We start from the raw sequence: 16005 nt of genomic DNA on the forward strand, positions 1-16005 counted from the left end.
TTCTGGCGAACAGTTTTATATCACATTGAAGACTAAATAGCAAATTTCAGCCATTTTGGTGGAATATTGAAGACACAACCTTCAAAACACGAAACATCGGGAGGTACCTTTCCATGGGAGCTATATAAAGGCGTGAACCTATACCGACAAATTTAAAGGGGAAGTTTGAGTACCCCCAACGAAGTCTAAATACCAAATTTCAGCCATTTCGGTGGAATATTGAGACCACAACGTTCAAAATACCGAAAATCGGGAGGTACCGTCCTATGGGGGCTATATGAAGGCATGGACCGATACCGACAAAGTTTTTGGGGAATGTTTTATACCACCAACGTAGACTAAGTACCAAATTTCAGCCATTTCGGTGTGATAATGAAGCTAAAACCTTCAAAATACCGAAAATCGGGAGGTACTGTTCTATGGGGCTATGTGAAGGTGTGGACCGATACCGACAAAACTCTGGGGGAAAGTTTTATACCCCTAAAGAAGACTACGTAACAAATTTCAGCCATTTTGGTAGGATAATGAAGCTAAAACCTTCAAAATACCGAAAATCGGGAGGTACCGTTCTATGGGGGCTATATGAAGGCATGGACTGATACCGACAAAATTATGGGGGAAAGTTTTATACCCCTAAAGAAGACTACGTACCAAATTTCAGCCATTTTGGTAGGATGATGAAGATAAAACCTTAAAAATACCGAAAATCGGGAGGTACCGTTCTATGGGGACTATATCAAAACGTGGACCATTTTCAATACCAACCATCCTGCAAGTAATAAAAACTTCTGTACCAAATTTTGACTCTCTATCTTTAAAATTGCGAGCTGTATCTTGATTTCAACAGACAGACAGACGGATGGACCGACGGGCGGACAGACGGACAGGGTCAAATCGACATAGAATTTTATGCTGATCAATAATATATATACTTTATAGGGTCTCCGACGAATATTTCGATGTGTTACAAACGGAATGACAAATTTAATTATACCCTCCATATGGTGGAGGGTGTAAAAAAAAATAAAAACGTGGATAAAAATGGCTCGATTTTCACGGAGCCATATGTGGTCTAGTAGACTTTTTTTGCTCAGTACAATCCCAGGAATCAGAAACGCGACACGCCCCTTAAGGTTTTTAAATCGTCCAGGCCTAATGTAAGCATATTTTGTAAATCAAACAACATTTGAATTAATTTTTTTTATAATATTTTTTCTTTATTTTTTGTTTCGTTTTTCTTTTATTGTTTTATTTTGCAATACATTTTGTAAAATATCTTGATATTGTTTTTGTTTATTTGTTGTATTATACACAATTGAATTATAATTTAAAATTATTTTGTTTTAATGTTAAAAAAAGAAGAGAATTATAAAATAATAAAAATACGAAATGAATACAATAATAATATTCGGAGTTAAATATTAATTCCGACAATAAGAATTGCGACGAAAATTGGCAAAAAGAACATACAAAGTAAAGTAGAAAAACAAAATACCTTCACAATGCCAATGACATGTTTACGTTGCGCTAAGAGGAATTAAATTAATAATGCATAAAAAATAATTACAAGCTATTTGTTTTTCTTTCTTCTTTACAAATAATATTTTAATTGGGCGTTTTTTTACTTTTGTAAAAAAACTTAAAAAACTTTTGAAAAAAATAAAAATTCTTGGTAATTTGAATAAACTTAAATTCTTAAACTAAATGTTTTTCGGTGTTTAAAGCTTAACTACATTTAAAAAAGTCTAAAGCTATGTAACAGTTGTTGTTTTACCATTATATAAAAAATATTTTTACTTTTTTGATTTTATTTTTAGATTCTGAAAAAGTTTTCGGGATTTGGATGATATGTGGGGGAATGTTGCTTTTTTGAGTTTATTTTCCTTTTTTTGTTTTGAAGAATCGGTTGGTTTTTTTTTTTTAATAATATTTATTAATTATAATAATTATGGTAAAAAATTGTTATATATTTACATTATAATATTTATGAGAAAATTTTTAACATTTGTTGTTGTTGTTGTCTATATGACGTTTGCCCATTAACGGTTTGACAGGTTTGATTTAAAGGCAACAAAGTTAAAGATTTTTCAAAGCAAAGGGAATTGTTATTAAAATAATATTTAATTTGTAACAAATGATTTTTAATGATCCAAGGGGCAGGGCAGTAAGGCTTAAAATACTTTCTGTCTATAAGGCACACGAAGAATTAATTGTCATTTTTAAAAGGAGATAGGTTTGCTTTTAAGTTATTTTAAATTGCTTTATTTGGCTTTAAAGGCGTATTAGTAACGCCAGGGAAAATGTAACCCATACGCAGATCTTCCAAGAGGCAGAAGACCTTTCAAAGCTTTCATGGCAATTTCACAATTTCCATATTTATGTCCAAAAATGGAATATTTTTGCCGATTGTGGTAGATTTCAATTTTTTCAAATTTTGATTTTAAAAGAATTTCACTTTTTAAAATTATTTTCAGTGCGGATAATTCTGAGGGAAATATTCATGATTGCCATTACTGAAAAAATCCTTGGAAGCCTTCTGTAGATGGAACTCAGTTCAAAGGTTTTCAAATAGGGAGAAAACTTAAGCTTAGGGCGTAAAGGTAACCACCCTGGTGTTACTTATACGCAGCCAAGACCAATTTTTTTTTAAACTTAAAAGGCAAACACTTTGCTTTATCACATATAATTTTTACAATTTACAACAATTTTCGCAGTGTGCAGCAGGGTAATTTAAAAAAATCAATATAAACTAATTTCAATAAAAAAATATTTTTTCTTTATTTTCTAAATTGCTTTAATATTTCCCAAAAAAAAAACTTGAATATTTAAAAACTATTTTAAAATAAAATTTAAAATTTTATTTTTGTTTTGTTTTTGTTCATTTGAGTTATATTTACAGTTTACACAAGAAGAAGATTTACTTTAATGTTTCTTTTTTTTGATTTTCGTTTATTTTTTGTTACTTCCTTTCGCTTTGTTTCTTTGTAATGCACTGATGTATTATATCCGTATATATAAATCTATATTTTGTTGCTTCTTTTGTTATTTCGCTTTCTCGCCATATTTTATGTTTCCTATATAGGCATACTTATACATTGTTTTGCTTACATAATACAATGTGCTTTGTCTTCTTCTTCTTCTTTTGTTAATGCTTACATTTTCCAATTTAAATACCAACAACAATAAAAAGTGAACAAAAAGTTTGCTTTTAGCTAACAATGAATTTCGTTATCATGAACATGGCAAGCGTTGCCAAAATCGGTGCACCAATGTTTATCGATTCTGCCGAATTGGACATGACAGAACGATCAGCTTCCGAGGCTTCATCGTGAGCTTGATGATCATCAACACCTATAGGGGGGACGATGGAAGAAAAAAAAAAAAAAACAGAAAATTGTAAATAAATTATTTCAAATACTCATCTATGTTGGAAGGCTTATTTTAATGTGCCATTGGCCATACAAATAAAATAAAAAATAAATATTTATGATTGAAATTGAAATTGTGTGTGAAATTTCGTATACAACAATTGCACTGAGAAGTCATAAAATCTAAAATAAAAAACGTGTGAACGTAAACAATTTTCTTTTCTATTTTTTTTTCTGTAATAGCATAAATGATATAATTATAGGCTTGGAAATTGTTTATCACACACAGTTGTAAAGACATAATAATAAACTACGCCGATGATGGTGGTGGGGGGCAAATAAAATAAAGCCATTAAACATAAAAAGACAAATTGAAAAATCAATTAAAAAAACACTATTAAAAAGGCAATTAAATATTTGTAACAATAAAATTAGCAATAAATTTACAAAAAAAAATGTTGTAATACATTTCTTAAGAACAAAACAAAATATAAAAAATGTTGTATGCTAAATTTAAAAAAAAGTTAAGAAATTTTTGAAGATCGAAGCCCTTTTAAAGGTTTTTTATACGTATTTAGAAGACCTTTGAAAGTCCTCTATAAACAGAAGACCCGTCAAAGATCTTCTTTAGACTTCTAAAGGCCATTAAAAATCTTCTGTCTATAGAAAGGGGTCATGTACGCAGAAGATAAGATAAAAAAATTAAATTAGTATTAAAATGTTTTTTTTCTATTGATTTTGGTACAGTAGAATCCAGACAATTCGACAATTATTATTATTATTATTATTATTATTATTATTATTGAGAGCTTTGATAGTTCGGGGTACAAGTTTTCGCGATAATACTGACCAACTGTTTCATATGGAAGAGGGGGACATAACAAAATTTCGCCTAATAACAACATTTATCAAATTTGGAAAGAAATCGATGGTTAAGATTCAACTAAGAAATCATCGATTTCTGTAAGTTGAAATAACATCAACACAGTTACCTATGAATATGTTGTTGGAATTTAAAAATTCCCTTTTGCGCGTACCAAAATTGTTGTCAAGTTTAAAACCCAGTTTCGAATATTGCTAAAAACTAATACAAAAGGATTCTAGAATAGAATTTAAACAGAATTTAATAGCAAAACTTTTTCAGATGTGTAATGCCAGAAGTTTTTGAAATCAATTCCAAATAATCTGAGAATGAATTCGCTGGTCGCTGGGTCGATATTAGGACCCAGTATCGAATATTGCTAAAAATATAGACTAAATAATGAAAATAATTGTTCCACAAACATTTCAGGCGGGACAAGGGAGACTGTCCTATCAATGAGTGCACCCCGCGATTCATATTATCTCAATGATATGGTACCTACAGTTTATCGCTGAGTCCGAGCGGCGAGTCCTAAGACACCACTGTAGAGCAGTTTTACATGGCTAAAATAATCAAGAAATGTCGAAAACATTACAGAGGGGTATTTTGCCACCGTTTTAAAACCAAATCCAATTATTTTTAATACAAGGACAAGGTTGTTGAATTTCAAAATATTAAGTGGAAGTATGATAATAATATGAAAGAAGTAGATCTCAATTTTTTTCCCCCTGATAATCTAATATATATAACAATAATTTGAAAATAAATGCGATTGATGGATGCAGAGTTTTTAAGAAACTTTTCAGCCTTTCACTCGACAATGGACTTTCCCCAGAAATTATTAATTCGATTTAATAAGGGTCGTCCTAAAGACTAGCTGTCGTATAATTAAACAAGTAGGAAATGTTTTAAGTTCGTTGGGTCGAAGTTTTTTTACCCTCAGTAAAATAGAAAAATATGGAAACTTGACTAAGTACCAAATTTCAGCTATTGGGATTAGATAATGTGGTAAAACTTTCAAAATGCCGAAAATCGGGAGGCAGATTACATGAAGTTTATATCAAAATTGGACCTATACCGACATTTCTCTGCAGGAATGTTGTATACTCCCAATGAATATTATATGCAACATTCCTATAGAGAATAAGATATTTTAGTCGTTTAAAAATACCGAAGTTACCGTTCTATGAGGGCTATATCGAAAAGTGGATTTATACTGACAGATTTCTGGGAAAAATTTTGTGGCGCCAAAGAAGAAATTTTCAGCCATTTCTCTAGGATAGTGAGACTAAAACCTTCACAATACCGAAAATTGGGCGGTATCGTTTATGGAGACTATATCAAAACGTGGATCTGTAACGAAAAATTGGGGGGGTAGTTTCGTAGCCAAAAAATAAGACAAAATACCAAATTCGAGCAATTTCGGTGTCATAATGTCGCTAAAACCTTCGAAATACCGAAAATCGGGAGGTACCGTTCTATGGGGGTTATATAGACGTGGACATGCTTCTGAGAGAAAATGTTGTAGCCCCAAATAAAACTTAATTTCTATTTTCAACCATTTCGGTGTCATAATGAGGCCAAAACCTTGGAAATACCGAAAATCGAGCGGTACCGTTCTATGAGGACCATTTCAAAGGTTTCAAGGTTTGGAAGCCCCAATCACCGACGTAGCCAGGGGGGGGCCCCCCCGAAATGGTTTTCGTTCCAATAGGATATTAGCGTATGCTACACAATTTTTTTAATTTTTGAGCAAAATTTTAAACTGTTTTAAATTTTTCAAAAAATATGTAAAGTATTTGAAAGTATTTTTATACTTTCAAATTCTCTGTAATAGTAAATTTGAAAGTATAAAAATAATGAACACTTTTTTAGAGCAATTTTCTGCATAGTTGTTGTTAAGTTTTAAGGTATTGTTTAAGCGTTTAATCGTAATTTTAGACTGACTGTAAGTGTTACTGAGTTCAGAACAAGGCTTTTGTTTGTATTTATTGAACGTTTGTAGCATATTACGTGCAATACTTTGGCTTATAAACAACATCTAGAAAAAACATTCTTGCGATCTTTTGTTTTTGAAAGTTTTGATAAGAGCAATACGTCTCTAACACGTTTTCGTAATGAACTATTTTGAACATCATAGCAATTACAAATTCTTTATTATGTTTGAAAATTTGCAACAAAAAAACTATATCAACCATTTTTTATACCCTCCACCATAGTATGGAGGGTATATTAAGTTTGTTTTTCCGTTTGTAACGCGTTGAAATACTCATTTACGACCCTATAAAGTATGTATATATATTCTTGATCAGGGTAAAATTCTGAGTCGATTTGTGCACGTCCGTCCGTCCGTCCGTCTGTGGTAATCACTCTAGCATCCTAGCATGGAGATAGAACGCTGAAATTTTGGGAAAATGCGTCTTTTGTTTGCAGGCAGGTCAAGTTCGATGATGCGCTATATCGGTCCACGTTTTGGTATAGCCCCCATATAACGGTACCTCCCGATTTACGGTATTTTGACGTTTTTAGCTACATTTTCAGACCGATTTAGCTATAATTTGACATTTAGGGTTCTTTAGTGTAAATAAACTTATATAACAAAAGTTGTGGACATAGGTCCACGGTACCCCCGATTTATAAATAACAAAGGTTATTTAAAATATTTCGAAATTACATTGAATTTCATCTTCAGGGATTTTTCTGTCGATTACTCTTACTGAATTATATTTTGGGAAGTTCTTTCAATGGATGCACATTTCTAGAATTGTTCCTTTTTCCTTCTTCGGCAAAGGACTTTATAACGACAAGCGAAATAAAAAAACTGATCGGAAATAGATTCAGATTCGTCAAAATCTCTACAAGTATCAGTCGGCTTTGCGGATAGGAATATACCCTGAGACCGTATGAACTGAATTTTTAATCTATGGACAGATCGAATAGCGGCTACACATAGTAAATTTGGGAAGTATATCTTATTTTGGGAGTCATTACCTTTTAAAAGATATTGCGCACACCAGTCATTTCAGAGTGTCACAGTATAATTTTCGGGTTTTTAAAGAAAAAATATAGACTTGCCCACAAAAACCCTAATACCGCTCTTAACACAAAGAATACCGACCTTACTGCAGTAAACAACTATTTTGAAGGGAAGTGACGTTGAGATGTGTCCATTTTATTACTAAAACCAAACAAATCTGTATATTGGAAAAAATTGTATTCATGGATTTTTCCTAAAATTCTGGGTGCCAGAATTTCATTTTAAAAGTATTCAAGACTGACAAGACAAGAGTTTTCTTGGTTCCTGATCAATTTATGAGAAAATCCACGATAGGAAACAAAAATTTCTATAAGAGAAATCCGACGAGTTGACGCCAAAATCGTCTATTGACAGATGCACGAGTGGGTGCTAGAATTTCATCATGGATAGACTCGCTATTGCTCAGCATTAGTTCTCTATCAAGAAAATCACTAACGGCCTTCAGAAATTCTTTGTGATAAGATCTACGATTGAACACCAAAATATCTTTAGGGATTATCTAGAATTTTTTATGTTCTAGAAAGTTGTTTATAGAAATCGTAGGTACATTTTTGTAATTGACTGTATCCTTAATTTTTAGGCGGTTCGGTATCTGTGGACCGGAATCGGAGAAAAAAGCGTAAAAATCGAATATTTTTAAAATTTGTTTGCTATTTTCACATTTAAGAACCGGTCATAGACATTTCGTATGTTCCAGAAAGTTGTTTGCTGAAGTCTTTGCTACATTATTGTGATCCATTGTTTTCTTGAATTTTGAACAGTTTAGTATCGCATTTAATTTGCTATTATGACCATTAAGAACCGTCTCTACAGAGTTCGTATGTTCTACAAAGTTGTTTACTAAGATCTAAGGTACATTTTTCTAGTTGGTTGTTTACTTCAATTTTGATCGGTTTGATATCTGTAGACTAAAATCCGAGAAAATATTAAAAGGGAAATTTAACCTTGACGATTTTGACCTTGAAGGTGAGGTTGAATTGATTTTATGTGTTCACATTTATTATTCTTTAAGACGAGAGCTACAACTTTTCTTCTACGAGTAAACCCAAATTCTTAGTGGTTTAGAAGATATGTGCCTGACAAAATGGTCCCTTTTGACATCAAGGCCTCAGGTCTTTAGGGGCCGCCGGAACACGTGTCTTCTTATTTTTGGTCTTCTATCCCGCTGCGGTATCAGAATATGGTTAATAATTTTCGTGTTGCACAGTGTAATATAAGTATAAAATAAGGTTTACATTATTGCTAAATAAGAAATTTTCGCTAACATGAACTTTCAAAATTTTGGTCAGGTGGGCCCCCCCCGAAATGAAATCCTGGCTACGTCCCTGGCCCCAATGAAGACTATATACCAAATTTCAGCCTTTTCGGTTGAATATTAAAGTCACAATCATCAAAATATCGAAAACCGGAAGGTACCCTTCCTTTTACAGGAACTGTACTGACATATTTTTGAAGGAAAGTTTTGTAGGAGACAAACTAGGTGTCTGTAGGAACCTCTCTTAAGAAAGGGTGACTCTATAAGCCCCTTCAGAAGGAAAGGGTGCTTCTCTAAGCCTCTTCTGAAAGAAAGGGTGCTTCTCTAAGCCCCTTCTGAAAGAAAGGGTGCTTCTATGGATCCTTTCTGAACAAAAGGGTGCTTCTAAGGACCCTTTTTGAACAAAAGGGTGCTTCTAAGGATCCTTTCTCAACAAAAGAGTGCTTCTAAGGGAGCTTCTCTAAGCCCCTTCTCAAGGAAAGCGTGCTTCTCTAAGCCTCTTCTGAAAGAAAGGGTGCTTCTCTAAGCCCCTTCTGAAAGAAAGGGTGCTTCTAAGGACACTTTCTGAACAAAAGAGGGTTTTTCTAAGGACACTTTCTGAACAAACGGGTGCTTCTAAGGAGACTTTCTGAACAAAAGGGTGCTTCGAAGGACCATTTCTGAACAAAAGGGTGCTTCGAAGGACCCTTTTTGAAGAAAAGGGTGCCTCTAAGGACAACTTCTAAACAAAGGGGTGCTTCTAAGGACCCTTTCTGAACAAAAGGGGGCTTCTATAGACCATTTATGAACAAAAGTGTGCTTTAAGGGACCCTTTCTGAACAAAAGGGTGCTTCTAAGGATGCTTGTCTAAGCCCCTTCTATAGGAAAGGGTGCTTCTCTAAGCCCCTACTGAAAGAAAGGGTGCTTCTAAGGACCATTTCTGAACAAAAGGGTGCTTCTAAGAACCCTTTTTGAATAAAAGGGTGCTTCTAAGGACCCTTTCTGAACAAAAGAGGTTGTTTCTAAGGACAACTTCTAACCAAAGGGTGTTCCTAAGGACAACTTCTAAATAAAGGGGTGCTTTCTAAGGACCCTTTCTGAACAAAAGGGGGCTTCTAAGGAATATTTCTGAACAAAAAGGTGCTTCTAAGGACCCTTTCTGAACAAAAGGGTGCTTCTAAGGACACTTTCTGAACAAAAGGGTGCTTTTAAGGACCGTTTCTGAACAAAAGGGTGCTTTTAAGGACCATTTCTGAACAAAAGGGTGCTTTTAAAGACCATTTCTGAACAAACGGGAGCTTCTAAGGACCCCTTCTTAATAAAAGGGTGCTTATAAGGTCACGATCTGAACAAAAGGTTGTTTCTAAGGACCATTTCTGAACAAAAGGGTGCTTCTAAGGACCATATCTGAACATAAGGGTGCTTTTAAGGACCCTTTCTGAACAAAAGGGAGCTTCTAAGGACCCTTTCTTAACAAAGTGGTGCTTATAAGGACACTTTCTGTACAAAAGGGTGCTTCTAAGAACCATTTCTGAACAAAAGAGTGCTTCTAAGGACCCTTTCTGAACAAACGGGTGCGTCTAAGGACGCTCTCTGAACAAAAGGATGCTTCTAAGCACCCTTTCTTAACAAATGGGTGCTTCTAAGGACCCTTTCTGAAAGAAAGGGTACTTCTAAGGACCATTTCTGAACAAACGGGAGCTTCTAAGGACCCCTTCTTAACAAAAGGGTGCTTCTAAGGACCATTTCTGAACAAAAGGATTTTTCTAAGTACCTTTTCTGAACAAAGGGGTGCTTCTAAGGACCTTTCTGGACAAAAGGGTGCCTCTTTAGATCTTTTCTAAGCAATAGGGAGTTTCTATAGACCCTTTCTGAACAAAATGGTGCTTCTATAAACCCTCTCGGAACAAAAGGACGCTTCTATAGACCCTTCATGAAGAAAAGGGTGCTTCTATAGGCCCTTTCTGAACAACAGGTTGCTTCTATAAACCCTCTCTGAACAAAAGGGCGCTTCTATAGACCCTTAATGAACAAGAGGGTGCTTCTATAGACCCTTTCTGAACAACAGGTTGCTTCTAAGAACCCTTTCTGAACAAAAGGGTTCTTCTATAGATCCTTTTTGAATAGTAGTAAGTTTCTATATACAATTTCTGAACAAAAGTGCGCCTCTATAGACCCTTTCATAACAAAAGGAAGCTTGTACAGACCCAATATGAACAAAAGGGTGCTTCTATAGACCTTTTATGAACAAAAGTATGCTTCTATCCCTCTCTGTAAGGAATAGTGCTTCTACAGACTTTTTCAAATTTGGACAAACATTTCTAATGAAATTTAGAAAATGTGACGCAATTTGGTCCAGAAAACATTTCGCAAAATTATTATACAGTCGGCCCCTTCCGACATTGATCCTGGATTGCAATTTAAATGAGTTGAACTTTTGTAAATGAGGTACCTGAAGTAATGGACTGGCATAGTCCATCTTGGTAATTGATCTAAGATTGGGAGTCACCCATTTCGATACTTTTTTTTTGGGGACCGGCCGTATTTTTTGTTTTGGGGGTCATTCCTTTCAATAGGTATCTTGGCCACCGGCCATATTATTTGTTTTGAAATGTTTGGTCATTATTTCAGGAACACAAGGACTAACCTTTGGAGAAATTTTAAAATTAACCTCGAACTACCCTTAAACAAATGTTTTTAACTTTAGCGACGGAGGTGCCTGTTATAGTCCATCTTTGAACTTGATTCAAGTTTGAGAGGAAAACTTCGATATGCAAAGGTTGGACCAAAGTCTCTCAATCCTTTCGATAGTTATCATGTACGCCAGCCATTCTTGTTTGTCGCAGTAAGACTTTTTGAAATTTCGGTTTCGAAAAAAATATGTCATTGTAATCAGGACCACAAGGATAACCTATGGTGAAACGATCATCCAACATAGCTGAACCCCAACTTGAGCGAAAGTTGTTAACTTTTGTGGGGGAAATACTCGAAGGAGTTATCCGACGGAATATTACGATTTACAAAGTTTCGTTAAAATCGGATACTCAATTCGTAAATGATCGAGATCATCAATCAGTTTAGGATGTGTCGATAGGATTTTTTAAAATGTTGGCTTTTAAGCTTTCTCAGGAAGTATGAAAAAAACTGTATAGTTGTAATCAGGACCACAAGGACTACTTTGGGTGAAAAAAATCAAATACTATGAACCGGGGTGCAATTGTTAATACGAAAGAAATCTTCCTTGTCCCTTGTGTGACATTTTAATATTATATCAGCAATGTCAATACTATTTATTAAGAATGAATGTTTCGACCAGAGCTCAGAATACTCGCTCGAATTCCACTCGGGAGTGAAACTCTTTTCGAATTAGTGCAAGTTGAGGGAGATAACTTGCCACGTCCCCACCGCCAAACAAAAACTTACCCCACCCCCAAATAAACTAGCCCCACTCCCACCAAAAAAATCGGACCCACAAAAAACTATCACCTCCCCCCAACTTTTCACTCGCGAGTATATCGGAGCTCTGGTTTCGACCCTTGACAGAATCATCACATTTTTCTGAGGTAATCAAAATACCAGAGATTTTTTCCTAGTATTGTGGCTATGACAAAACATATTTTTAAGTCGTATATGTCCAAAGCGTCATTAAGACTGGGTAATAAAATATCATTGAACAAAGGGTAGAATTGAACTGTTCTCATTGATAGGAGATAAGTCTTCATTTGACTCTTTGGAAATGTTCGTATGAAATAGTTTACATAGCTAGTCAAGTTATCTCAATATCCAGGTGAACTGTAGAAGTCCTCTAAAATTATGTTTCAAAATTTTGTAATTATAATCTTCTTTATATTTAATTATAATTAAAACATTTCGAAAATATCCTTTGGCGTTTAAAACTGATATGTTATTAATTTTGTTTTTGGGATTGAAAAATAATTTACATTTAAAAAGCTGCAATTAATATTACATCGCCAAACACCATATTGCGTATAATTAATATAAATTAAGAAACCAGATTGCGTATGATTGATTTTCCTTTAAAACATATAACTCATACGCTATATAAAACTTTGTACAATAACGGGTAAAATTAATCTCTCTTTGTAAAACGTTATGTTGGGTTATGTTTATATAAATTATATACAAATTAATAAAAACAAGATGATGAAAATAAATTTACAATTGTGTGTGTGTGATAAACAATTTTTGTTATTAAAAAATATACACATAATAATTTATAATATAAGAAATAAAAATATATAAAATAATTAAATACAGATTTTTTACACTAAACCGAACTTGTAGCTAAATATAAAAAAAACTATCAAAACAAATGTTAAAAAATTAAAATAAATTAAAACGTACTTTTCCGTAAATGTGTTTTGCTGTTTTCTTTAAATGTTGGTGGTTGAGGTGGTGGTTCGTAGTTAAATACTTTGTGATTGGCAAAGTTTTATGGCATTTTTTTTTGGTTTAGGTAACCCTTTTGGACAGCAACAGAGGAGAAAACAGACATAATGCTTTTTACAGCATAAGCAGCAAGAGAGCGCAAGAAGATGCAGAGCGGGCAAACGACAGACACACACACAGTGGACGCAATGGACAAATGACAATACGGGCTTTGATGATGACATTACATAATGAAGTTGAGATTTGTTTTCTTTTTACATATTATGGACGACGACGACTCTCTACTACAATTGGGTTGGAGACTTCGTGTTGATTCGTTTTTTTATTTTAAATTTTCTTAATATATGAACAGCAAGTTTTGAGTTATTTGTTCGTTTGTTAACATTATTTACACAAACTGGACTGGGACTAATTAATGCTGGAATATCACGCTATTTCCATGGGTTTTTAAAGTTTTTCTTTTATTATACACAAATTGTCGTTCGATTTTGTTTTTTTGTTTCTTATTTTGGCGGCGGGTCATCTACATTTAGAACAATGAACGAGCTATATTCCACATCCAACCAGGTAGATATCTTCGTTCCTTATTTACATCTTTAGTGACATCTTTTAGTTTTGAGGTGTTTTTTGTTTTGGTTTTAATTATTATTTTTTTCGGTTAATTTGTTGATTTGTTTGTATTCATGTGTGTGTGTTTTTGTTTGTATGTATGTAGGCATTGCCAAAAATAAATCGTGTGTTTGTTTTTGTTTAATTTTTGGTAAGAGAAAAAATATTATAAAAGAAAAAAAAAACGAAATTTGAAAAATTGAGTTCTAAAATCAGTATAAAAATGGGAATCAAAAATTTATTAACGTGCAGTTTCTAGGTAGATTGCAAAACAGCATCAAGATATAACATGTGCTATATACAGAGATCAAAAAATCACTACAAAATAAGAAATGCACTATACACAAAATTTTGGAAATTATATAAATTATATTTAAGTATAAAAAATGTTAGCAATGATTTTTGTAAAATATTTAAATTTGAAAAAAAATAAAAAAAAATGTTAAGAGTCATATAAGAGTTGTATAAGAGTAGTAAACGGGCCTTTAAATAGTTTGTATGAAATTACAAACTAGGGGAATAGTAAAAAAAAGTTGCATAAGAGTCATATAAGAGTTGTATAAGAGTAGTAAAAGGCTCGTATAATCATTCTCAATATGCAGTGTGAAGTGTTTTTTACGTCTGCAGGCATGAACGGGTAAAACAGTCCTATAAGAGTTTTATAAGAGTTGTATAAGAGTTTAAAAAGAGCCTTAAAAATATTTATTGTGAAACGTTTTTTTTACCTTGACATGCATGGAAAAGTAGAAGAGTCGAACGTGAGTAATGTACGAGACTTGTATACGAGTTGCATAAGTGTCTTATAAGAGTGTCTAATATGCATTTGTGTTTCCTTAAATTTACATATTTGCAGGCATGCATCGTATATGAGTTATTTAAGATTTGTATAAGAGCTACAAAGGAGTCCTACAAAAGTCTAATAAGAATTTGTATGTAAATTATTACTTTCGGGAATCTTCTCTAGTATAAGAGAAATAAAATGGTGATGTAAATCTGAATAATAAATAAACAATTTTTGTAAATGTGTAGAAAGTGCCCTTAACTACACATTTGCTGCAAATATAACACATTTCAGTGTGTATAAGAGTTTTACAAATTTATCGAATTAATTTTTTGCATTTTTTGAGTCTGCAGAAAGTGAAATTGTAAAAAAGCAGTGGTATAACAGTTTAAACAGTATGTATGCTATTTTAATAAATGGGCCTGGTAAAAAATTGAAATAAAATGGTGATGTAAATTTGAATAATAAAGAAATTGGAATTTTCTACAATTTTTGTAAATGTGTAGAAAGTGCCCTCAACTACATATTTGCTAGAAATATAACACATTTCAGTGTGTATAAGAGTTTTACAAATTTATCGCATTGATTTTTTTGCATTTTTTGAGTCTGCAGCAAGTAAAATTGTAAAAAATGCAGTGATATAACAGTTTACACAGTATGTATGCTATTTTAATAAATGGGCCTGGTAAAAAAATTGAAACCTGTTGATTTTTTCAAAAATTTTTTGAAACGACTAATAAAATTTACAGAATTTTAATAAAAACTACCACAGAAAGCCATTTCTAAGGCAGTATAACTGTTCTGTACAGAAAGTATAACACTTCTAGGAGGATGATCAGTGATTAAAAAGTTCTAGATTCATTTGAGAAAAAAAATCAAATGTATAACAGTTATGTAATAATTGTATAACAGTTGTATAACACTTTTAATAAATCGGTTTTCCTATATTCCATTATTTTGTAATGATCTATGACAAAACCACTACAAAAAAACTTCACTAACAAACAGTTCTGTACAGAATGTATAACACTTCTACGTGTATGATCAGTGGTAGAGAAGTTCTAGTTTCATTTGAGGAAAAAAATCAAATGTATAACAGTTATGTAATAATTGTATAACAGTTGTATAGCACTTTTAATAAAGTGGGTTTTCCATGTTCCATGATTTTGTAATGATCTATGACAAAACTACTGTAAAAAACTTTATTGGTATGACAGTTTTACAAGAGTGTTATAACATTGACTACATTAAAACAATCATTTTCGAAAAGTACACATTAAATGTTATTTTATCTTTTTCTGCATGTTTAATGTAATTTTTTAGAGTATAACAGTTTTTACGAATGGTATAACAGTTGTAGAACACTTTTTTTAAAGTGATTTCATAATGAATTTGGAATTCAATCAATTTAAAAATCTCGTATTTTCATTTACTACAAAATTTAAATATAACAGTTACCTAGGAATGGTATAACACTATTATTTGTGAGTTTTACAACACAAAATTCTCGTATATTACCCAAAATTCTCTCGTATAACAGTTTTGAAGTTCTTCGCTTCTGCAAGAATATACGAAAACATATTGTAAAAACTTGTAAAATGAATGATAAACATTTTTAATATAATTTTTGAGAGTATAACAGTTTTTTACGAATTCTATAACAGTTGTATAACACTTTTATTAAAGTGATTTAAAAATGAATTT

The 16005-nt window shown here is 32.6% G+C and overlaps 1 protein-coding gene across 1 annotated transcript in view; it reads right to left on the bottom strand.

Annotated features, from left to right (window-relative positions):
* Positions 1–2432: 2432 nt before the first annotated feature.
* The window catches only part of Mmp1 (Matrix metalloproteinase 1), a 175891-nt gene continuing 162318 nt past the window's right edge, over positions 2433–16005 (bottom strand). Inside the window, 1 exon segment of the mRNA XM_073957878.1 lies at positions 2433–3351. Within this exon segment, the coding sequence (XP_073813979.1) occupies positions 3209–3351 (143 nt within the window). The 3' untranslated portion in view covers positions 2433–3208.

The sequence above is a fragment of the Musca autumnalis genome, unplaced genomic scaffold (genome assembly GCF_047663935.1).
Source record: "Musca autumnalis isolate F117 unplaced genomic scaffold, ASM4766393v1 scaffold_5, whole genome shotgun sequence".
Lineage (NCBI taxonomy): Eukaryota > Metazoa > Arthropoda > Insecta > Diptera > Muscidae > Musca > Musca autumnalis.